The sequence below is a fragment of the Chelonia mydas genome, chromosome 2 (genome assembly GCF_015237465.2).
Source record: "Chelonia mydas isolate rCheMyd1 chromosome 2, rCheMyd1.pri.v2, whole genome shotgun sequence".
Taxonomy (NCBI): Eukaryota; Metazoa; Chordata; order Testudines; family Cheloniidae; genus Chelonia; species Chelonia mydas.
In genome coordinates, this window is record NC_057850.1 from 35019808 (window position 1) to 35044990 (window position 25183).

Here is a 25183-nt window from a genome sequence, read left to right on the forward strand (position 1 = left end):
AAAAACACCTAAGTGACTTGTGCTTCTAAAGCACTTATGTGCTTTTGAAAATCCTGCCCTGAATCAGTAATATTCATAACACTTTCTTAGCCCTGAAACAGATCAACATACATGTGAGCTTTTTGCAGTTTGAAATGTTTCCAAACCAATTAATTGGGTATATTATTTGCTCCAGTACTTCCCTCTTCTGGCCGGATGAAATATATGTGCCAGAGGTTAAATGGGTCTTGCTCTCTCTTCCAACTGACTTCCGCTCTGTGAATGCATTTCCTGTAGGAATTGGTAGCCTGCCTGCTAATTGACATACATAATACAAATAGGGTTACAAAATGCTTTTTTCTCTCTGCCAACCTCCTAAAAAATATATTCTTTTTGCTGAGAATTAAAAGGAGATTACTGTTTATTTAGCTTCACAAAGGAAAAAGAAGGGCTGGATCCTATACAGATCTTGTATAGATTGGTGTAAATTGGGTAAAATGGAGCTATCCTGATGTACACCAAATGAGGATCTGACCCAAATTATTCTTGATTCTTTGCCTGATATTTGCCTTGAAATCAGGTTCTTCATTTAAACATCTCCCCAGTTCTTATATATATTATGTTCCCCTTTCAATGTTTATAAGAATTTTGTGTTTGGGAACCTCTGCTTTACATAATGTATCTACTGTGTACTTTCTCAAACATTCCTAAAGTAGTCAAACTTTTTCCAGAGCTCTGCTTAACAATTGTCACCTTTGACCCAATGCTGTGAGGTGCTGAGCATCACCTGCAAGGTGCTGTGTGCCCTGAATTCCACTGATTTCATTGGAAGTTGGAAACATTCAGCACTTTGCAAGTCAGGGCACTTTATTACTTGTACTCTGTCTTCATTGTTTACCTTTGGCTCTGTGGGTTTCTAATGCAAAATAAATGACATTTAATGCTAATGCTAGTTTACTACTGAAACCATTTCTGGAGCCATATTACACCAGCAAATATACAAGATGTTCATCTACACGTCTGGGAAAGGTCCATGATTTATTTAATACGTAATGAGAGGCTCATTTAGCAGGTCTCCGCAGCGGGGCTGAGCCTTGGTATCAGAACACCATTACATCCAGATTCTGGTATTATGGCTAAAGCAACAACCCACATGTGGAATTGAGATTAGTTGTGGCACTTGAAAAACAAAAGAACAAAACTGGACTGTATGTATCTTTTCAGAGGCAAATTCACAATTGAGCTAAGGACAGTCTTGGCAGTCACAGGATTTCTGAGACTACAGTAACTGTGCCAGTTTACATTTCCCATCAGAAAGAACTAGGGAGAATTTTCCCTAAACAAAACATGAAGAGAAAATCTCTTTACAAGTGACTTCAATCACTTGATCTCTTTCTGACAAGAGCTAGAAATGCTGGAGGGGTGGTGTGCAGATCTGCAGGGGAGGGGACATCTTGCATCACTATTGGGCACCCATTTGTCTTGCCTGCAATCAGAGCAACATTGACTAGTTACTGAGGGATCCCCCAGCGCTCTAGGCCCTGTTTGGACTACAGGCTGGGAGTGGAAGGGGAGTGAAAGTAAAATGAGATGGGAGAAGGCCAGCTGTTCCTAAAAATGGCTTCAACAGCACTTACGGGAGTTAGCCAACCAACCCCAGTTAAAGGTTGATAGGATTTGAGTGTCAAACTCTCTTGGGCACTTTGAAATACTGTAGGTTGGGATTTTCAAGAGAGCTGATGAAAATGTTCTGAGGCATGAAATAGGCAGCTAGGAAATAACGGGCTTCATTTTCAGTTACGTGCAATTTTCAAATGCAGAGGGAAACAAATAAGAAAGAACTGAACTGTTCTCTTGTAGGTTTGCCAGCCTGTCCCTGTTGAGCGAGCACGATATGGAGAAGTGGGCTCAGTCCAGTCCAGCAGGGGCGGAAAATAGACATATCCCTAAAGCATGGCTCTTCCAGGTAACTCTTTTCTACTTTCTTTTCTGCACCTTTCTGCACATATGCAGAACAAATATTGCAAGCCCTCTTGTATGTGACAAGTTTGTGTGGGCTGAACACTCCTGGAGGGTGGGCTGAACACTCCTGTATCTTTAATTTTGATGAAAATATATGGCAGGTTCTATAGCCTATGCTTTGGAAGACCTCTTGCTGATGAAAGCTTCAAACAGAGGAAATCCTATGGGATAACTGAGCTGGAGCCTGGATGAATTAAGTGCTTGAATGAAACTTGGGTCTGAGGAACAGTGAAAAGGTTGAGCTAAGTCGATTGTTGAGATAACACGCCCCTTTTTAAGGGAGCTATGTCTGAGGCCATGTCTACACTTACTGGGGATTGATGCTGCTGCGATGAATGCAGCGGGGTCAATTTAGCGGGTCTCCTCAGAGCGCTCTCTGGTTGACTCCAGTACTCCACCAGAACAAGAGGAGGAAGGTAAGTCAACGGGAGAGTGTCTCCCATTGACACAGCGCCGCGTAGACACTGCAGTAAGTTGACTTAAGCTACGTCAACTCCAGCTACATGAATAACGTAGCTGGAGTAGCATAACTGGGGTCGACTTACCCCAGTAGTGTAGAAAAGGTCTGAGACAGCAACAGGAGCAGTAACAAAATCTAAACACAGAATGGCTCAAAATCCAACACAAAATTTTACCGAAAAATTGGAAATAACTTGATGTTTTTTAGTAAAACGAGCTTTAAAAAAAAAAAAGAATTTTACAGCCCCCCTGTTTCATAATCAATACACTCACCAAGGGGTATAATGTTTCTGGCAAGCACACAAACCTCTGTCAGAAGGAGACAAATGAGCTCCATGTCAGAGACACTTTAGTTGACTCAGAAGGTATAAGAGAGAAGAAAGGAGTTAATATTAGCAGACTGACTATATGATAAGAAGGCAGTGCAGTCCCCCGTGAGAGAGCAGGAATCTTCTCTATCCCCAGTTCTGCTCCTTTCTCACTGTGCGACTTAGTGCAAGTCATTTAACTTGTCTATGTCTCAGTTTCCCCATATATTCAAATGGCATAAGGAGGCCCTACCTACCTAATGAGTGTGTTTGTGTGTAAAATGCTTTGGTGAGTGAAGACACTGTGTAATTGCCAAGTATTAATTATGATGATACACATTTCATACTCTTTAGTAAGCATGCTAAGTAGATACACTTGTACAATGTGATTAGTAAAGTGAGTTGCATTAACCAAGTTACCACACCTTAGTATCTAAGTTACAGTTCTTTTTGTTATTCCCTATTCTAAGCAGAGCAATGCAGGTTTATTTCAGATACTGCTTGTGGCTACTGTTGGTAAATGTCAATTTTTTGGTGGTGACATTTTCAGCACCTTTGCCTCAAGGAAGATGGGCTCCACTAGAAGGGTATTGGTCACATCTTTTCTTTCCTACAGAAAAATGCCATTAAGTGTTTAAGAAGCAGAAGGGATTGACTCAGAAAGAAATTTTTAAAAAGTTATAGTTTCACTAAACAGTAATGAGGGGGCAAAATGACCGCAAACAACAGGTATGTGAAGGGTGTATGCCTCATGGCAGGGGAATAATTGAAGATGGGCCAAGCACGTAGGAGTCATCAGATGAAAAGTAAGCAAAGGAAAACTTAGGCTGATCATTGGGGGAGAAATTTGCTAATAGTGAGGTCTGCTAGCCAGTGGAACAGTATCCCAAGAGACAGGGAAAAAGCTCCATTACTTGCGTCACGTAAAACGCAACTATACAAGGCACCAATGAATAAATACACTGCTGGGAACAAACCTGCAATGGCAGGATTATGGACTTATCTTTTCTATCTTTAATTTCTATGGTTCTGTGAACGTCTCCAGCAGTGTGAAGCTTCATCCAGAGCATCAGTTGCAGTAACAATGAACAGCATGTTATTTGTTTTCCTCTGTCATACGGGAGAGAGCTCTTGTAACAGAGAGCAACAAAGGCTAAAGCTGCAACAGAGCAAGGGAGCTGTACTCATTCTTTCCAGTTCTTAGTGCTTTCCCTCTGTTATTACCACTTCGGGAGACAAAAGGCAAAGTAGCGAGTCTTTCTTTTGAAAGATTGTATCATATTGTCTTCCTTGTTTCTCTGTAGATAAAGCCAGATGAAAATGATCCTGCTTTCCCCATCTAAGCAATGCATTCTGGTGCCCATCGTGAGTAAGTCCAGATCAACTTCTGAAGAGCCAAAATTTACCAGCTGCCAAAATAGGCACTACAGAGCTTAATATGCTTTAATGAGTGAATGTTGTCATTCTAGGAGTACTTGTGGCACCTTAGAGACTAACAAATTTATTTGAGCATAAGCTTTCGTGAGCTACAGCTCACTTCATCGGAGCTGTAGCTCACGAAAGCTTACGCTCAAATAAATTGGTTAGTCTCTAAGGTGCCACAAGTACTCCTTTTCTTTTTGCGAATACAGAGTAACACGGCTGCTACTCTGAAAGCTCTTGTCATTCTAGTAATTGCTTTAGAGGAATTTAGTTAGTTGAACCAAACATTTATAACAGAAGAGTAACACAAAAAAGCAAAGCTATGTTAACACGACAGCTACTTGCAAAGTCTTAAACTCTGACTGCTGGGATGGTATTTCTTCACATTTTACTTTTTAAAAACATCACCTAGTCGAGCAAAATAATAAGGCTTTAATACATTTCTTTCTAGGGCTTAAACACAAGTTTTCTTTATTCTTGCCCCATAAAGCCACCATAGATTAAGTCTAAATCTCTTGCTTCACATGGTAGAGAGGAGTTCTGTGTTCACGAATTCACAGATTAAGGCCAGTAAAGGACCATTATAATTGGCTGGTCTGACCTTCTGCACAATACAGGCCACAAATTTCTCCCAGTAGTTCCTGAATCTAGTTCAACAGCTTGTGGATGAATTACAGCAATCTTGCTATCAAGTGCTGTACTTGGTTCCGCCTTCCTGGAAGAAGTTAGATGCTGCAAGAGATTATTCTGATCTAGAGAGTGGTCACTTTAGATAAGCTATTACCAGCAGGAGAGCGAGTTTGTGTGTGTGGGGAGGGTGAGAAAACCTGGATTTGTGCTGGAAATAGCCCAACTTGATTATCATACACATTGTAAGGAGAGTGATCACTTTAGATAAGCTATTACCAGCAGGAGAGTGGGGTGGGAGGAGGTATTTTTTCATGCTTTGTGTGTATATAATAAGATCTTCTACACTTTCCACAGTATGCATCCGATGAAGTGAGCTGTAGCTCACAAAAGCTTATGCTCAAATAAATTCGTTAGTCTCTAAGGTGTCACAAGTACTCCTTTTCTTTTTGCGAATACAGACTAACACGGCTGTTACTCTGAAACCTGTCACTACTAGATGTTGGCCCTCCTGGGGATCTGTTCCAACCAGTCTGCTCAGGTGCTTCTTTTATCCCCTCTCCCAGGCTAATCTAGGTGGTGAGAAAACTGGTGGTGATCCTACAAATCTGCTAGCATTACCCAGCTGCAAAGGAGCATTTCAGGGGACAAGACAAGATGTCACTTTTATTATAATAACACAATTTGATTTATGACCAATAACTAATATCTAATACCTATGTACACACACACACATATCAAATGTTCTGCAGCTGCTAGATAGTTACCAGTCCTGAATGTAGCTTGAGTTTGTGGCTTGGGTTTGTAGCTTGTGGCGGCTAACTGGCCAGGAAAGCCGGGCACAAGGAAGGGCTGGGTCTCTGTTGGGCATGCACCGATGCCTTTCCATGTTGGCAGCAGAATGTTACCCTCCAAAGTCTTCCATCTCACCCATCCTTTTTGTAAGCTTCAGTTTGAATCCAGAGGCTGTAGGTCTTGCTGTGTCACGCTGCCTCTGGGTTCAGTGTGATTGATCACCCGTTAATTGCAGACATGACTTTCAGCCTGGGACCTGGCTTTGATGTTTCTTCAACTGTATTTTTGCTCTTTTCTTTTGAGGGTGGACTCTTCTTGCTTTGTCAGGGCTGTTATCTGGATCTTCAGCCTTTGGTGTTTACACTTCATTTCATTAGGACAGTCTGGGGCTGGAGGTTAGTTCCATCATCCATACATACCCCATTCACACATCTAAACTACACTAATCAGATTACAGCAGGGTTTTGCAAAAATGAAGTGAACATTTTAAAATGGAGTTTGGGACAAGTTAAAATGGAGTTTGGGTTACAACATGGATAAGTGTAAGGAATGGCAAACAGAAGTTACAGTGTTGAAGCAGTGCAAGTTTCAGTGATTTAAGCAGCAATTGGATTGAAAGTGAAACTCAATTAGCCAGTTGTTGGGGTACCTGGTTTTATGAATGAATGTAGTTCCATTCATAATACTTTACTTATGAAGTTATATTAATAAAGTGAACAATTAAAAACAATTTCATTGATCAGTTCTACAATGCACAATGACACACACTACGCATAGAGAAGCATGAGTACAGGATGCAATAAAAGTTTAACAGGGCAACTTGGTCCAGAGTATGTTAGCAATAATGAGAGCTGATTTAAAAAAAAAGCTTCAAATTTTAATTTTTTTGCAGTACTTTCAATTTTGCAGAGTTTGAAACAGACCTATTTTCAATGGTTTTTTTTATTCAAAAGCATTGTTGGATTTTTTTCATGGACCAAAACCTGGGTTTTGACAAAGGAAATGTTAACAAAAGTCAGTGTTTCCTGGAGTCTGTTTCTTTAAAAAAAAAAAAAAAAAAACTGAAAAACTTCTCATTTGTTAAATTTCAACCCTTTTTCTTCTTTGGAAGGTAACTATATTCCCAGAAGGCTTATGTTACTGCTAATATCATGGTTCGACATTATATGTGTATTCTGTTCCTATGTAAGCAGCCAAAAGTAGGGCCTTTGCTACACATCAATCCTGTTTTGTGTGTTTTTTTTAAAACTGAATGTTTCCTTGTATTGTCCCTTATTTGACAGCAGTTGCTGGGAAAGCATGTGCTTCAGAAAGCTTGGGAGAGTGGTGAACCCAGCAAACCTTCTGTCATGCATGGAGCCATTGGGTCCCAACTTTGAAGTGTTAGGGAGCTCCCAGTCCTATGTGTGGGACCAGTAGAAGCTTTCATGAGGTGTGGGAAGATTATTGTCCCCACCCTGCTTTCATGTATCGACCAAGCAGGAGAGGAAGTCAGCTCAGAGGCTGATGGTGTTTGCCACCCATCTATGAATACTGCAGCTTTAATAGAAGTACAGAAGAGGCATGGTAGGGGCTGTGATGCTAGATCTGACAGTTAAGAATCATGACTTCTGCTTTAAAAACAGTCCCAGAGTCACTTACTGGCTTGTGGGAGAAATAAGCTCCTGGAAGGCCAATAAAGTCCTATGCCTATGGATAACAATGTAGAGATATCTCAGCAGGGTGGTCAATAGGGACATTCAGGAGGAACTAGGTTGGATTCCCACTACTCAGATTAGCTTTGAGATGGCAGAGGGAGCAGGGCAATTTATCCATACAGTATTGCTGAAATGTTTGTGATAACTCTCTTCATCTCTGATGAGTGGAAACTTCAAACATGTGTGGAACCTCAGATTCTTGCAGTCTGCCCCACTCTGTGGCTCCTGCTGTCAGTCACAGAACCACTACATTTTCTTATTAACATCTTTTGCTGTTTGCCGGGGAGGCGGGGGAGATGACGGGAAAGAAGTGTGAAAACAGGGAGGGGACAGGAGAAGATAAACATTTGCATGTAAAAATAGTAATTTGCATTGGTAGGCTGCCTTTCATCCAAGGGTCTAAAAGCCTCACACCACATACCTGTGAGGCTCATAGATCTCATTACACTGATTGTATGGTTCTGGGATCTGTGACTGTTCAACACTTCTGCACATCAGGCCACTCTTTTAGCTAATTAAATAAAGATGTTGATCTCAAGTTTGAAAGTGTTGGCCTCTGTGATTTACCCAGGGTGACGGTCAACCAGTGACTCTGTGATAATCAAAACTAGAGCCTGGAAGTCAAGACTGTCAGTCAGCTGGATAGTGTAAGTATGCCCAGAATTTTCAAATGTCCTTTGGGCTCAGGAGTTGTCTGAGGTGGCCCTGCTGAGATCAGAAGGCTGCAAATCATTACAGGAATTATTAGTGATTTTTCCAAAAACAGATGTTTTCACAGTGTGATACAGAGAGTAGTTTTATGAGTCATATAAAAATGTATGTAAACTGAGCTCTCTAAACCATGAAAGTATATTATCTGTGAAAAATATATAATCTTTGAAGGCTCCCTGCACATATTTTTATGGCAGGAGAAATAAAGAACCTACATTTCATATCTTTACCACAAAACTTGCCATTTCTATTTGGATTTCTTCAGCTTTATGCCAGAGTTTGTACTCCTTAAAGGAGGAGGCCTTGGGTTATTGGTCATTAATGAAGGGATGAGATGTCTATTAGTTTATATATGTTTTAAATGTAATTAGCTTTTTAACTAATGTATAGATTTCATGAATACAAACTATGCTTTTATTCACAGACTGTAACTGGGTTTTGCCCTTATGTATGATTTTTAGCTACAAGAAAATTTATGATTTACTGCAAGATAGTTAGGTCATCTCATTTGCTGTGCTAAATGGTCATTTTCCGTGCTAAATGGTCATTTTCCCATTGCAGATACAGACACTAAGGCCCTAATCATAGAATCTTAGAAATTAGGGCTGGAAGGGACCTTGAGAGGTCATCTAGTCCAGCCCTCTGCACTGAGGAATGACCAAGTAAATCTAGACCATCCCTGCCAGGTGTTTATCTAACCTGTTCTTAGAATCATAGAATATCAGGGTTAGAAGGGACCTCAGGAGGTCATCTAGTCCAACCACCTGCTCAAAGCAGGACCAATCCCCAACTAAATCATCCCAGCCAGGGCTTTGTCAAGCCTGACCTTAAAAACCTCAAAGGAAGGAGATTCTACCACCTCCCTAGGTAACGCATTCCAGTGCTTCACAACCCTCCTAGTGGAAAAGTTTTTCCTAATATCCAACTTAAACCTCCCCCTTAAAAACCTCCAGTGACTGGAATGCCACAACCTCGCTTAGGAACCTATTCCAGTGTTTAACTAATCTTAGAGCTATTGGGAAAAACTTTTTATTTAACCTAAATCTCCCTTGCTGCAGATTAATTCCATTACTTCTTGTCCTACCTTCAGTGGCCATGAAGATCAATCAGTGACGGTCTCCTTTATATCACACCCTAATATATTTATTAGGTTGCCTTTCAGTCTTCATTTTTTCAAGACTAAACATGCCCAGTTTTTTTTTAGCTTTCTTCATAGGACATACGTCATTTCTGTTGCTCTTCTTTGGACTCTTTTCCAGTTTGTCCACATCTTCCTTAAAGGACATGTTACTCCAGCTGAGGCCTCACCAGTGCCAAGTAGAGCAGGACATTACCCCCTGGGTTTACATACAACACTCTGGTTAATACACCCCAGAATATTAGCCTTTTTTGCGGCTGCATCACATTGTTGGCTCACACTCAATTTGTGATCCACTACAACTCCTTGATCTTTTTCAGTGGTATTACAGCCTAGTCAGTTATTTCCCTGTTTTGCAGTTGTTCATTTGTTTTTTTCCTTCCTAAGTATAGTACTTTGTATGTCTTTCCTGAATTTAATCTTGATGATTTAAGTTCAATTCTTCAAAGTCATCTTTAATTCTAATCCTGTCCTCCAAAGTGCTTGCAACCTCTCCCAGCTTGGTGTCACCCACAAATTTTATAAGCCTATTCTCCACTCTATTATCCAAGTCATTAATGAAAATATGGCCTTGTACTGGATCCAGGACAATCCCCTGTGGGACTCCGCTAAATATGTCCTCTCCATTTGACAGCAAACCATTGATAACTACTCTCTGAGTGTGGGTTTTCAACCAGTTGGGTCCCTATTTTATAGTAATTTTATCTAGACCCCATTTGCTTATGAGAACGTCATGCGGGGCTGTCTCAAAAGCCTTACTAAAATCCATCACTACTGCTTCCCTCCTATCCAATAACTCTTTCAAAGAAGGAAATTAAGTTGGTTTGGCATGATTTGTTCTTGACAAATCCATGCTAGCTATTCCTTATAATCCTTTTATCCTCTAGAGCTTACAAATTGATAATTTAATAATTTGTTCCAGTATCTTTCCAAGAATCAAAGTTAGGCTGACTGGTTTATAATTCCTAGGTCCTCTTTGTTCCCCTCTTTAAAGGTCAGTACTATGTTTGCTCTTCTCCAGTCATCTGGGACCTCACCCATCCTCCAGGAGTTCTCAAAGATAATCACTAATGGTTTTGAGATTGCTTCAGCTAGTTTCTTAAATACCTAAGAGTGAATGTCATCAGGCCCTGCTGATTTGCCTACATCTACCTTGTTAAAATATTCTTTAACCTGTCCTTTCCCTATTGTAGCTGGTGTTCCTTCCACTTTAATATTAATTGTGTTAAGCATCGGTCCCAATTAGCAAAGACTGATGCAAAATAGGTATTAAAGAGCTCAGCCTTCTTGGTGGTGTCCTTTCTTAGCTTTCCTTCCCTGCCAAGCAGTGGACTTATGCTATAAACAATAGATTTCAGCAGCCTAAAATGGAAGTGATTTGTTACATTGTTGTTGAGAAGAAAGGTCATCACACCCTTTCACTATTAACAATGGTTAGAACTTCTTCATCAGGGTGAAAAGAAACAACTCTGATTCTGTGTCCTACCTCCTCTCCAGTATTGTCCATGCAGAGGAGACTTCAGGTGCACTTTTATAGTCACAAGTACTTATACTAGTTCCCTTAGTCAATCAGACTTCAGGTTCATCAGAGATCCACCCACCCTAGATTAAAGCTGTGTGAATAACTGATTGATTCCCTGGCCATACCAAAAAAAGAAAATTGTTTTGGGTCAACCTGAAATGAAATTTTTTCAAAATGTTTGGTAAATCAAAAAAATAGAACAAATTTAGATTTGGTTCAAACAAAATTTGTTTTGTCTGACATTTGCTATTTTTATTTTTTAATAAAACTGAAGTAAATTTTGAAGTAGTTTTGAATTAAAAAATCAAGCAGTTTCATTTAAAAAATGACAAAATGAAACATTACAATTTTCAGAATTTTTTTTAATTTAAACAATTTGGTAAATTCTACATGAATCTGCAAAATGCCAGTCAATGGAAATCTGCACTTTTTATTTATTTATTTATTTTTTGGATGAAGAAAAAGCTTTGGATGAAAACTTTCACCAAGCTCTACTCCACATGCATAGATTTCATAGGCATCAGCAGTGAGATAATTCCAGGCCTCCTGCTCCTAAAGTAGATACCCGCTGTGACTTGAACTAAAGAAGAATCTCCACTGACAATCGTAGTATTATGGTGTATATCTTTTCTGGGCCACGGGAGGGCAGTTCTGATATTACATATCCAGTAGAGCAGGGGTGGCCAACCTGAGAGGAGAAGGAGCCAGAATTTACCAATGTACATTGCCAAAGAGCCGCAGTAATACGTCAGCTGCCCCCCATTAGCGCCCCACTCCCAGCACCTCCTGCTCGGCAGCCCCACTGATCAAGCACCTCCCAATCAGCTGTTTCGTGGCATGCAGAAGGCTCGGAGGTGGAGGAGCGAGGGCAGGGCAGGCTCAGGGGAGGGGGCAGGAAGGGATGGAGTGGGGGCAGGGCCTGTGGCAGGGTCAGGGGTTGAGCAGTGAGCCCCCACCCGGCACATTGGAAAGCTGGCACCTGCAGCTCCAGCCCTAGAGTTGGTGCCTATATAAGGAGCCGCATGTGGCTCCAGAGCCACAGGTTGGCCACAAGGACATTAGGCAGTACATTACATACTTTCTACTACTTCACAGCCTATTATGATCACCCTCATTAAGGTAACACCCTGACTCTCAGGCTTATTTTAATAAGTGCAGATTAATCTGTTCACCCTGACTTTTAGAACTTTGTAAAATTCATAGATTCCAAGGCCATAAGCGACCATTATGATCATCTAGTCTAACCTCCTGTATAACACAGACTATAGAATTTTCCCCAAATAATTCCTAGAGCAGCATATCTTTTAGAAAAAATATCCAATCTTGATGTAAAAATTGTCACCGTGATCCTTGGTCCATCGTTCCAGTGGTCAAATACTCTCACTGTTAACAAAAATATGGCTTATTTCCAATCTGAATCTGTCTAGCTTCAACATCTAGCCATTGGATGTTTATAACGTAAAACAAAACTGAAGCTTTTTATAATGTTTAATTTCTTAGCATGTAACTGCCTCTGGGCAATTAGACTGTACTGAAAACAAAGTGAGTCAGTATGTCACAATATTTGCAAGGCAGGAGCAGAGTAAGAGCCCGTTGTAAGCCCTGCATCCTCACATCTATAATACCTAGCCCACTCACACACAATTCAGCAACAACACTAACAGAGAAACAAAGGCTTTAACCTGGCCTTGAAGGAAGACAAAGCTGGAGCATGGCACATTTAGTAGTGAGGGGAGAGAGTACACAGACTCAGACCATTGATGGTTAATACCCTTCTGAATCCCTGTTCCCCTCACTTAGATCACACCAGTCTCAATAGACAATCAGGTCAGCTTTTCATTAATTTTGCAAACAGGAGTTGAATTGATTTGGGGATTTTTCACAGTAAACGAAACACCTTCCTTACTGACCAAGGGTGTCTAAAAAGGGAAGCTGAGCACTGGAGTATCAGGCAAAAGAGAAGGGACAGATGAATCAAAGGGAAAATCCAGCTGTCTGGTTCATTCTTTCAGTGTGAGTCTTTGCTGTGTGAGCTGTACTTCTGGGACTCACTTCCTAGTGTTTCTCTCACTGCTGCTTGTGACCACCCCCTCCAACCTCTCTCTCAGAGTAAATCCATTAACTATTGGCTGCAAATAAATAAAACCCTTAATTTCACATTTATACTGAGTGAGTCAGTGTTGAGTTGAAAGAAAAAATTAATGTCTTACATCTGTGGAAAAACTGAGATAAAAAGGCTGGTGGCTGGGGGACGAATGCAACTTGAGCAATCTGTAAAAGGAGAGGTAAAATCCACCAAAACAAACAGGAAAACAGCCAAGGAGGAGCTGAGGGACAGGGGAGAAAATATTATGTTCTGTGTTGTTTGGAAATGTAAGGGAGAGAAAGAGCAAGAAGTGAGACCCAAACAGCCTTTGGAAGCAGGACAGCACCAGAACAATACTGTGGTGGGGAATGTGGCATAAAATCATAGGGCCAGATTCTTCCACCATTACTCACATGGAATAGGACCTTCTTCCTTGGGTAATCAATTGGAAATGAATGGGACTAACCATGAAGTAAGATACAACCCCGCGTGAGTACGGATAACAAAATCTGACCCTTGGATAACTAGATCTCATGCTCCCACCACGATCATGATTCACCCTGATAGCTTATTTCTTGAGCTCTTTAGTTTCCTACCTTCTCCAAGTCAAATCTGTGCACAGGTTCCCTAAGCACAGAATCAAACAAATGGTCAGAGGAGCTCAGGTGTTACTGGTCCTGCAGACACAGGTGCCGGTCATACATTTTTCATTTAAATTCAATGAAACTTTATTTGCATGACAAATTACGCAAGTGTCAGCAAAGTATCAGGGAGACCTATCCCTTGAGTATCTGTCAGAGGTAGGTATGCTTCCCCCACGGAAGGGCCGTATGGTGTGTTTGGGGTTTGATCTACCACACTTTGCACTGTACACTGGGGACTTGACCTCAGCTCACATAGACAGTGGGTTACCCTCCTCGCCAAAAGCATTACCAGGATGGAAGATGAACCCTCCTACCAGAACTTAGACTTTGTCTGCAGCTGAGAGAGGTTGAACAGAGTTTACAGAGGCAGCTGGTAACAGATTTCACAACACAGACCTTTTGTAATTAAATATGAGCTATGTATCAAAATGGAAGATTATTCAGATAGCACCATATGTATGTATGACAGTTTGCAGGTATGACACAAGGTTGCTTCCCCAAGAAGCTTGCAGTCTGATAATATCAGAAGTGCCACAGACTTCATTTTTCACATGCAGGCCTCATAATTTATTCTCACCTTCACTCTTCATGTCAGCCTTTCTTCTGGGTTACCGAGTGTGTAATTGCCATGCATTGCAACTGATTCCTTTTTGATGAGTCCTCAATATCTCCACTAGCTGATTTGTACAGCCTCTTGCAAAACAAACTAACTCCATTAAAAAAAAAAAAGAAAATTCCCCACAGAAAACCCATATGGGAACATTCATCACAGAATGATACCACTGTTAATGTACAGAAGAGGCAGGCCCACACCTGCCAACTCTCCTGGTTTTCCTAGGACTAACTTGGGTGGTCTCAATCCCAGGTGAAGTCCAGGGCAGCTGGTTTAGCTCATTAGATAACAAAGTGGACTTCCAGTGACTAGGGGCCACAGTGGGGAGCTGGGAATAGATACAACAGTTTCCTGGGTCCTGTTGTGAGTGATGAAGGAGATGGTAGTTCAATTTTCCCACCCCTTCCCAGTTCATGGAGATAGAGAAAGGAAGACCCATTGGAGGATATGGAGCACATGGGAGAGGAACAGAATGTTTTGCAGGAAACTCACAAGAGAACATAAGAGGATCACTGGCAGAAAACACACTTGGACATACACACCAGGGGATGAGGAACACTGAAGGGGGATATGCAGACAACACACCGAGGGGACACTGGAAGATTAAGAAAACTGCAAACCTCCCCTACTCACAGGACAGAGACAAACAGGAGAAAGACCAGGAAGCCCAGAGACCCACCTGTCCCCTGAAGACTCCAGAGGGGAGAGAGACCTGTCTTTCCTCTCTGAAGGTTCTAGAGGAAGGGTTTCAGGCCACTGGGCTTCCCCCACCCCAGAAGGCAACTGAGATAAAGGGGGTAGGTAAGTAGGGTGACCAGATAGCAAATGTGAAAAATCAGGACAGGAGGTGGAGGGTAATAGGAGCCTATATGAGAAAAAGACCCCAAAATCGGGACATCTGGCCACCCTAGTAGTTAAGGAACAGAGGATCAAGGAGTCTCCATAGGTTCAGTTCTGTATCCAAAGCTCTTAGTGCTGGTCTGAGCCCCAGTCTCTCTGAGGCCCTGAAGATCGTTATATTTAGAACACAGAAGTCATCAGGAAGCATAGAATTCTCCCTTTCCCCCTGGGATAGCCAAGCTTTTGTTAGAATGTTCCCTAGAAATTGTTTTTCTTTAAATGTTGGTAACCAGGCAGACTGCTCCCCAGAAACCGAATGTGGAAGACAGCTGTGAGTCTGGCATTGCCCCAGAAGAGCAGCATAGCGTTCCTCATCATCCTTTAGCGGCTACTCGTTCATTCCTCACCAGTGGTTTGTGGTAGGCAAGAGGGCAGATGAGCAAGTGACATGTCAGTTAATTAAAATATTCCTCCAAGAACTGGGTGTAACAACGATAGAGTTTAGGAGAAAGCACCCTGGAGTTTGCACATTAAATTCACAGACTAACCTAACCTTTGGTAGTACATTTCTAGCCATTTACATTTATGGAAACCTCTTTGTGAGAGGGGTCATGCAGCTGGATAAAAGTGAGTCTATAACTCATCTGAATAGTTATTGCAATTTTATTCTTAGCTGTTCAGGGCAGAGATTTGTCTTTACCTTCTCTCTTGTAAAACACCAACCATATTGTCAGGCTAAGTAAATTATAATTGGCCAACCAAACAGCAAATAACCAATGAAAAGCACTTCCAACTAGCAGCAGCAGCATTTCCAGCTGATGCTACACTTTGTAAACATTTCTAGCCCAGCTGAGCTAGTGAGGACCAACAAGCTGTTATTTCTCAACCAGCTATCCCAACAGGCCTAGTTTCATTAAAGGAACACTAACATGAATGCAGTATAAATCTAGTAGTAAACTCCTAATCTTAAAATCCCCACACCCCTCATTGTAGGCATCTAGCCCAAGTATAATCCCCTTCCGGCTGTTGTAGGACAACTTTACCATTGCACCATGAAGCTTTCCTAGCCATCTTACAGAGAAGAAAGAAATACAAGAAAGAAGAGCCAGGTAAACAGCCATGCACAAAACACAGAGAGAGACACATGCACACACTAGTCATACAAGGTAAGTAGTTTTGTATTCCTGCTACCAAGTATGCCACAATCCTTCACATCCACACTAGTATGTCTGCCAAAAAATAGCTGCTTCTCTTTAGTATCCTAATCAGCACCATGGAAGGAAATACAAGGAAGACGAGGGAGCCCCTGTCCCCAGCCATCTGCTCTAAAAGCTCTTCTTTCAGGGATCACAAAGAATCACACCAGCAATGAGTTTGTCAGTACTCGGTCAACTTGCTGATCAATTTTTCCCGAGAATTAATGCCTTTTTGCCATCCCCTATCACTTTCCATATAATAACTAGGGCAGAGGAATGTGACCCCTCCACACCCCTTTTTATGCTATTTTAGCCAAGACTATCAATGATGCCAGAGTAGCCCGCTGGCTTTGTGGCATTCATACATGGAGCGTAGGATGGACACCCCCAAAGGCTACAGGACTGGAGGGAAATCTGGAGTTTTCCTCCTATACTTTTGCCCTTCTGCTCCATTCTCTCCTTCTTCACCAGTATTAGGGCAGTACTCCTTACCATTGGTCCATTCTTTCCCCCCGCATTACTAGCCACCCTCCATGATTTGCCTGGCACACATGGTCAGAGTGTGGGAGCCAAGCGGAGATGTTTTTTTAAAAAATCCCCTGCAATGACTGGGGCTAGTGTGTCACGCAGAGTGGGTAATACTGATGAGAGAAGTCATTGCAGGGGTGGAGTAACTCTTCTGCTAACTGTCTGGTTTTCCTCCCTCTGTTGCCTCTGGCCTCTTCCCACTCATTTTTCTTCTTACTCTCCAGTTGCACTTCAAAGTGAAATTGCTGTTAGCCCAACTAGAGGCAGCTCAGCAATACTTGGTGACTACCTGGACTTCTGTAGCTGGCCAATAGCAGGCAGTGTTAGCCAGGGTGGGGTCATGACCAGGACACCCAGAAATTACACTGATTCACCACATCCCCTAGGAAGCCTATCTTTACACTCTAGAGCTCAAGTGTCTAGAGTCAAAAGGCTGATGCACTGGGTCACCCCACCACCAATATCCACAAAGGAGCAAGTGTTTTAGAATTAGTAGTATATATGGACCAAATGGACTTTGATGCTTAGCTTTAGCATTTGATAAAGATGTGAGATCTAACAGGTGACAGCAATCAGTAACTCCTGCTTAAAGTAGACATCAAAATTAAAACCAGTTCTCTGTTTTTGACTTGCCTTGGAAAGGAAGTTCAGTTCAGCATTCAGCATCAGAGCGTTCCCAAGTAGCTGATGATGACTAATCCTGTGCAGATTTACTTCTTGGCACTGCTTTGTGTTGCACAATGCACCATTCATGCTGACTCATCATAAATTTCTTCATGGGACAGGGTGGAGAACTGAGTGGCTTGGGGTAGCCGGTATGTGTTTGTTAATATCATTCTGTGGGGGATTAACCTATTCAGAAGCAGGGTAGAAAAGCAATATCTCTCTGCAACAGGGTTACTTGCCTATACGGTTTTATTAGCTTAATAAGACAGCCATTTGCGGAGGGGAACCACATATTCATACATCAGTGCTGGAAAACTTTAAATATGGCTTTATTACTATAGGTTGGAGAGCCTTGTGTTAATGACTTAATGGGGTTTATGCACAAAGTACAGAGTAATGGTGTGTAATTGCTATTTTGAGGTTGCATAGAGGGGAAAGATGCTCTTATGGCTAAAAGCACAGGACTGGAATTCAGGTGTTTTGGATTCTAGTCTTAGCTCTGCAATAGACTTCCTGTGTGATCTCGGTCAAGTCAGGTATAATCTGTCTGTGCCTCAGTTTCACCTCCAGTAACATAGGTCTTTGAAGGCTTAATTTATTAATATTAATAGAGTGGATTTTTAAAAGCACTCAGCAGTGGCCTAACTCTGTTCCCATTGAGGTTAATGGCACTTTATCACTGACTTCAATGGAAATAAAGTTAGGTCAATGCTAAGTACTTTTGAAAATCCCATCTGCTAAATCCATTTGAGACCCTCAGATTGAAGACTTCAAAGTACCGCACAATTCTTCTCCTACCCTTGCTACATACACTCCTCCTAAACCTTCTTCACAGAATCATCTCCCTCTGTGCTGCCCTCCATTACCCTCACGTGTTGGAAACACTCTCCTTTCTTGTTTGCCATGTTCCCTCTCTCCCCATTGTCACAGTTACTGGGCTAACTGCAACTCTGACCCCACCTGGTCTTTTGGAGCATGCCTCTTCTCAGGTATCAGGCTTCTAGCCATCACCTGTCTTGGAGTGGAATCAGGCAACTCTTCCGCTTTCAGACCGGGCTCTGGGCTGAAGTCCCCTTTGATCAGCTGTGATGACCTCAGCAGGCCTGACTTTGGTTCACTATCTGCAGTTCATCTATGTCTGGGAGCTATGGCAGTGTATCCAATAATGAAACAGCCTTCTTAAAGCAGAGTATTAATGATTTTGCACCAACACATTTCAGAGAAAACCTGTATTAAAATAATACAGCAGTCCTATACATGTCTGGTTTACCGGATACCTATCCATCTTCCACATGGGGTGCCTGGTAGGCCTAAGATTCCTATAGCTTCACTCCCTTGAGACCTCTAGGGTCTGATTGGCATAGTCTGTTCCCTTCATTCCCAAACCATTTCTCCCTCCCCATCCTACTCCTCCCCCCAGCTGCAAGGAGAGTCTACTGTAAAAGCTGTTTAGTCTTTTTGATCACCCTCCTTCCCAGAGACTAAGTCATTTTTAAAATGTTTATAACCCTTTGGTCTGATAGTTCCCAGCATTGCCAAAACAGTTGTGTCACTTTGGGTTGCAGACAGGATATAGGATGCTCAAGGCTAATAGCTTAAGTCTTTCAAGAGTGTGCTGGGAAGTTCTGATCTTGAGAATCATTGAGTTACCTTCCCATTTGTTCTTCCCTCAGCCCCCATTGAATTAAAGCAATATAGGAAGAGTGGATATTACTCCAACGTAAGCATACAGGCTGTCTTGATAGCTAGGTTAGACACAGTATTCATCACTTCATTACAACTCAGAATTCTGAGATTATTACATAGCAGCTGCCCGATGATCACAATCACCTTCAAAGTGCATTTCTACCCTGAAAAGTGACTGTAAAATTAACATGCCTATCATGCCTGTTGATGAGTTCATAGCAAATTTGCTTAGTTTACAATGAAAGAACTATAAACTCAACCTGGAATCTGCGAGTCAAACTGTCCTCCTTCCAGCCCATGCCTCACCCCCCCCCAATACAGATACAGTCAATGGAACTTTACCAACAATTTTGTTGGTGATACACGAACCAGAAAATAATCCCTGCAGAATTCAAATGTAGTAAATGTGTTTGTCTCTAAAGTCAGCATATTTGGCTCTCTATATATACACACAGTGATCTATGGAGTGGGAAGGAGCCATTTTAATATGCTCACTTTTCCTCCCATAACTGTACTTGAAAATATGCTTCTTCCCTATGGCCGTTAAGTGAAAATCCACCAAGTATAATTCACATATTATATTATAGGAGGGGCTAATATTAAGGTTGCCTGACACTTTGCATTATAAAACACTTTTTTCAGTTGCTTATAACTTTGCCAAACTTTAATTGTTTAGGCTGAACTTTTACATGCCAAGTGGCTTCCTCAGGCTGAACCTTTCTTTTGGAAAAATGTTAGCCAAAATAGTTTAGCCATTCGTGAGAAGGAGGCAAAGGAGAAATATATTGTTTGGCCCATATTAAAAATTCTGGCAACCTTTTCTTTGAGCAGCTCTAGAGCCTCCATGCTGTGAAGCAGGGACTTGAAAGTTAGCAAGCAGGACATATTGTGTCAGGGATTGGCCTTTTGCCATCCCCATGAAAACCCACCCACATTTGGCCAAATTATAAGCCTTTAAAAATCACAGTTTGAACATTCTCAGTAGAGACTGTTTTTACTTTAGCAGCTAAAATGTCCAAAGATTTCATCCTCACTGACCATGCTTGAGCTTCTCACAGCAACTATTACTTAGGCTTTGTCTACACTACCACTTTTGTTGGTAAAACTTTGGTTGGTCAGAGGTGTGAAAAAAAACCACACCCCTGGCCACCATAAGTTTCACCAACAAAAGTGCTGGTGTGGACAGTGCTATGTTGGCAGGAGAGGCTCACCAGCTGACATAGCTAATGCCACTCATTGGGGATGGTAAAATTATGCAGGTAGGAGATCTCTCTTCTGTTGGCAAAGAGCGGCTACACGGGTAACCTTACAGTGGCACAGCTGTATGGTCTGTCGTGTACACATAGCCTTTTTAGACTGTGCATGCACCATCCCTACAGAGCACCTGAGCATGCTCCATCCCCTTACAGCTACTATGCCATCTTCACAGAGCAGCTGAGCATACTCCACCCTGTCACAGCGCAGAACATGCTTCTTCTGGCCCAGGGCTACAGGGGTGAAGCTGGACTTTTCTCATAATGGCTGCTCTGAGCCAGGGTGGGGCTGGGCACTGGAACTGAGAGCAGGGGGCCTGACTCTCCTATGTGATTGATGACATCCCTGCTGAGACCCAGGCAGCATGGAGGAGGAAGCCACAGGAGTTGAATACAAAAGACGATACAAAAGCTGGACCGGGGGAGGAAAAGGAGTAGATTGTAACAAGAAATTTGGTGAGAATGGAACTGGAGTGAGGAAGAGAGAAACCGTGACTGGGACGGGCTGGGAAAGGATACTGGGACTGGGGAGGCTGGGCCTGGGAACTGTGGGGGGGAAAGAGGTTTTGGACTGGGATCCAGGAAGAAGGGAGGGGAGGCTGGATTTGGAGCTGGTGAAGGAAACTGGGGAGGGGCTGGGAACCAATTGGCTGGGGTATGACACTCAGATCAGACAAGGAGCTGGGGGGAGATGGGAGATTGGGACTGGCTGGAAAAAGAGACTGTGAATCTGTGGGTGGAGGGAATGAGAGCAGATGGAGGTGACTCAGATCTCAGAAGGAACTGCGGTGCAAGGGAGAAATGCGACTGGCTGGGCAAAGACACTGGGGCAAGGCACCAGAAAGGGTGTAGGAAGGAGACTGAGATTGGATGAGGGGGCCAGGGAGTGAGATTAGGATTGGAAACCAATGGGGTGGAGGGAGACAGATCAGACAAGGCACTTGTAAGGGGGCACTGGGACTGGCTGAACAAGGGAACTGGGCATGGGATGAGAAACCTGGGAATGGAGACTGGCATTGAGTAGGCAAAGAGAATGGGACTGGGACAAGGAGCCAAGAGTAGGTAAGAAACAGGACTGGGAAAAGGACAGGTTGGAGGGGATGGAGCAGGAGAGGTCAATCTTGAGGTAAATGGGCAGAGATTCTCTGTGCCCATTTGAGCACATTCTACTCCAGGACCTGGAATGGAACCCAAGATTCTTTGAGTCTCACCACTCTTCTACTGTCAGTAAAGTTCTGGCAAAGAGTATGCCTCATTGTCCTCTAATGCTGCTCCACATAGAGGACAACAACCTACTTCTGCTCTCAGTTACTCTATTAGTTCAAGTGTCAGAGGTCTGTGTGATGGATCTAAAGATTCTCACCTGGCAGATGAATAATGTGAGTATCAATAAGCTGCCACATGATGGAATTTATGTTTTTACAGTTTGCTTTTTTAAAAACCTAGGAAATTACAAACAAACAAACAAAAAACCCCTATGTTCACAGAACATTATTAATATTGCAAGAAGAAAGTTAGGAAATGCCAGAATCAAGGTTGCCCAGGCAACCTTATATTACCCTAACCATATATACGACCAGTGTAGTCCCCTGAAATTGCTTGGGGGAGAATAAATTAATCCAAGAAAAAACAAGGACACAGAAGGCCTGATTTTCCAGTTCCTTGCACTTTGTAGCATTTCTGTATGTGTAAAAAGAGTCCAGAGTGGTTGTCAGATGCTACCAGTTCAGAATAGTAACATCTTGCTCTCACTTCCCACGTGTGTAAGGCCACCAGTTCAGCAGGATACTTAAGAAGATGTTCGGCTCAGTGATTTCAATGGGACAGCTCATACTGTTGGATTGGAGACTAAGAGCCTGATTCCTATTTTACAGTAGAGCCACTTTACACACTGTGGCAGAGTACAGGGTATTCAAGGTGGGTGCAAATGTAAATTACAGAGTAATACTGCCACAACAACGTATGGTGGTCGTACCAGGAATGGTAATCAGGCCCTAACTGTCTGCACAATGTACAAGGCAGTGTAGAATCAGAGTTGAAAATGGATTAAATAATAGGATTAAATATTATTACAGTTTCCCAAATTTTACCAAAATATTGCAGGCTGCTATCTTTTGACATCTATTTTTACTTATTTAAAATGTATATATAATATGCAAATTAACTGGCAGCATTTTATGGAAATATTTTAACAAAGCTGGAGCAATACAGGTGCAATATACAGGGACCTGTTGAACCAAAGAACTGTGAACTTATCCAAAAGGTTACTTGTCCTTTTTCAAACACTGTTGATGTTTATCATGTCTTTTTCTTTCTTCCTGACCATCCCCATTGCCTTGAATACTGGGAACCAGAAGTGGAGCTGAAAAGACAGAAAAGGTGTGTTAGTGATATGTTACCACTGAGTACCAGTCCTTCACAGACCCTGCCATCCAGCATCTTAAACACCAAGAGCTATTTTTGCATAGAAATCCATTAAAATATGTATTTGGGTAGTTCATTGTTTTTTGTACGTTAAAATAAAAGGTTCTTCTCGCTATATGCTATTTGCAGTATCCATCCAATCGTGTTTTACAAAGAGAACTGCATTAACCAGAGTGCATCTTGATCTGCTAGAAACTGAACATTAACAGTAAGAAGCTGATTACTACTACCAGTTATTTCATGTTTGGATCATGAGAACACCATTTATAAGGTAGGCACTTTCCACACATATATGAAGACACAGTCCCTGCCCTGAAGAGCTCAGAGTCTGGGAAGTCGAACTGTGCCAGTGCATGATTATTTGGCCTGTTTAGGTGTGCCTGTGTGTTCAAAGACAGTTCATGTGTTGTGTGGATAGGACAACATGGTGATAGAACTGCAACTTACCTCTGGCCCCGATACAGGAAAACACTTAAGCATGTACTAAAGTCCATTTCTATTCAGGAAAGTATATTAGCATATGCTTAAAGTTAAGCTAATGTCTACGTACTTTCCTGAACTGGGGCCTTTATGATCAAGCAGACCAAAACCCTGGATTCAGCTACACCTGGACTTTGGAAAAGTTCTGATCTGAATCTGAACTGTGCAGTTATTCTGAGAAAGCATGTGTGTGAGCGCATGTGCGCGCGTGAGAGAGAGAGAGAGAGAGCTCTTTTTCCATAGTGTTCATGGCTTACCGTTGTAGCAAATGAGTTCAATTTCCTTTTTACATTTTTCTGTGGAAACTTTGATCTTTTTCTCAGTAGTTTTGCATGCAGATAATGTATCCGTTTCATCTCTATGTTGGGATAAAATGAAGTTGACACAAGTATTTTAAGTTGCGTCAGGGTGGTGGAGAATAATGCAAATATTATTAGACAAAAGATGATGCATCCAAGCTGGATCCATGTTGAGGAGAGCAAAAACTCTGGCTTAGGGAGGCATTCATGCTTAAACAGAGAAGAGCTAAAGTTAAGATTCATTGTCTTGCGCTCCCCATTGTTGAAAATAAACGTGTTTTCATTTTTCTGTATGGGGGGAAAAAGCTGGTTTTAGTACTAATTACTTACTTTTAAAATAGTTATTGCATTTAATATTCATCTGTGCAGAGTTATCTGTATTAGACATGATGATCATTCTAGCCCATCTCCGGTCAAGGAAGGATTGTTCATAACAGTATGTTTACTAGTGAACTCTCCGGTTGTGTTTGAAATGTGCCAAATGATAGGATTTTCACCATGTCTCTTTGGAGTCTGTCCCTCAGTCTAAGGGGTCAAACTGTCAGGAGCTTTTTCTTGATGATATTGTCCAGCTCCTTAATTTTATCCTTTTCCTACTGTATACCATTTCAATTACACTCTCCTTTAGTCCAGATTTACAGGAGTGTAAATGAAAGTGATATTTTACTTCTTAATCTTTCCTCATAATTTACTCTCTCTACCCCCTTACTCCCCGCCCAGTAACTTTTGTTGCTTTTCTCTGATCTCTTTGGTATATCTGATGATTAATAGCTAAAGAGCGGGTGAGGGAAATTTATTCACAAAGATACTGTGTAAATGAGCCAGTGGATAAGAGAAGAAAGACCACATTAGACATTCAATATGAAACATAGATACAAAAAATGGAGCTAGATTGTGCCTGCCTTTATCAGGAGTTAAGTGCTCAAGAGGTTGCAGGCTTCATTCTGCTTGACTAGTCTTTGGCCTCTATCTCTGAGACTGACAACTATGGGGCCAATTGTGGTGAAGATAGGGTGGTTTTTTTCATGTGGATACCTGCCTACAGGGTATTAGAACCGCTCCATAGGATCCAAATTTCATAGACTTTAAGGAAGTTGAAATAAAGGTTTGAACTTTGCCGCCTGGGCTCAAATCTACCAGGAATTGTACTCATTTCCCACACAGCAGAAAACCGAACAGTAAGCAGAAGGCTACATTGTTCAGTCAAATCCATCTCTACATGACCAGACAGCTCTCTGCAGAACACAGTTTGGATTATCCTGTTTGTGTGCTACTGCCCTCTATTACAGAGACTCAGTACTGCTCATTTGTCCAGTACAGGTCGAACTGACCAAAAGTCAGAATCTCATCCCATGAAATTCTGGTATTTTGACAATCGCTTATGTCCAAGTTCAAATATTGAGTATTTTTGGGAAATTAAAAGTCCTGAATGAAATGTGGAAACGTTTTGCTTCCGCTCAGTGAACTGCATTCCTTCACCTGAGCTGCCCTGCTGCCTCAAAGGAGTTGCAACTCTAGTGCCTCATATCCCCATTCTCACCTTTGGATCTGGCACCACAGCCAGATTACATCCCCCATGATGCACCGTGACCACAGGATTCCCATTATATCCCACAGTGGCCCACCCAGAGGGGAAACTGCAATGTATCATGTATGTTATCTGGACGGAGAGCCTACCCAATAGGGTAAATGAAGCCCACAAACTATAAGTTCCATGAGACACTGCAGTAGTACAAGCAGATTTAATTAGACAAACTGAAATGTTTCAACTGGGGAAAATCCCAATCC

General features: G+C 42.0%; 2 protein-coding genes across 6 annotated transcripts in view; one reads left to right on the top strand and one right to left on the bottom strand.

Annotated features, from left to right (window-relative positions):
• Positions 1–4285, top strand: part of DPYS (dihydropyrimidinase) — a 45424-nt gene extending 41139 nt beyond the window's left edge. Inside the window, exons 9-10 of the mRNA XM_007056108.4 lie at positions 1840–1945; positions 4073–4285. Of these exons, the coding sequence (XP_007056170.1) occupies positions 1840–1917 (78 nt within the window). The 3' untranslated portion in view covers positions 1918–1945; positions 4073–4285. The remainder of the gene's footprint in view (positions 1–1839; positions 1946–4072) is intronic.
• Positions 4286–11027: 6742 nt separating this feature from the next.
• Positions 11028–25183, bottom strand: part of LOC102935666 (dendrocyte expressed seven transmembrane protein) — a 31553-nt gene continuing 17397 nt past the window's right edge. For 3 of the 5 annotated variants that reach the window (XM_037892137.2, XM_037892138.2, XM_037892136.2), the window contains 2 exons: positions 23354–23683; positions 22239–22554 (listed from right to left, as the gene is read on the bottom strand). In XM_037892137.2, the coding sequence (XP_037748065.1) occupies positions 22471–22554; positions 23354–23683 (414 nt within the window). In that variant the 3' untranslated portion in view covers positions 22239–22470. Of the gene's footprint in view, positions 11369–13987; positions 22555–23353; positions 23684–25183 lie in introns of those variants that run through there. The other 2 variants (XR_006288397.1, XM_037892139.1) reach the window with 2 other exon arrangements.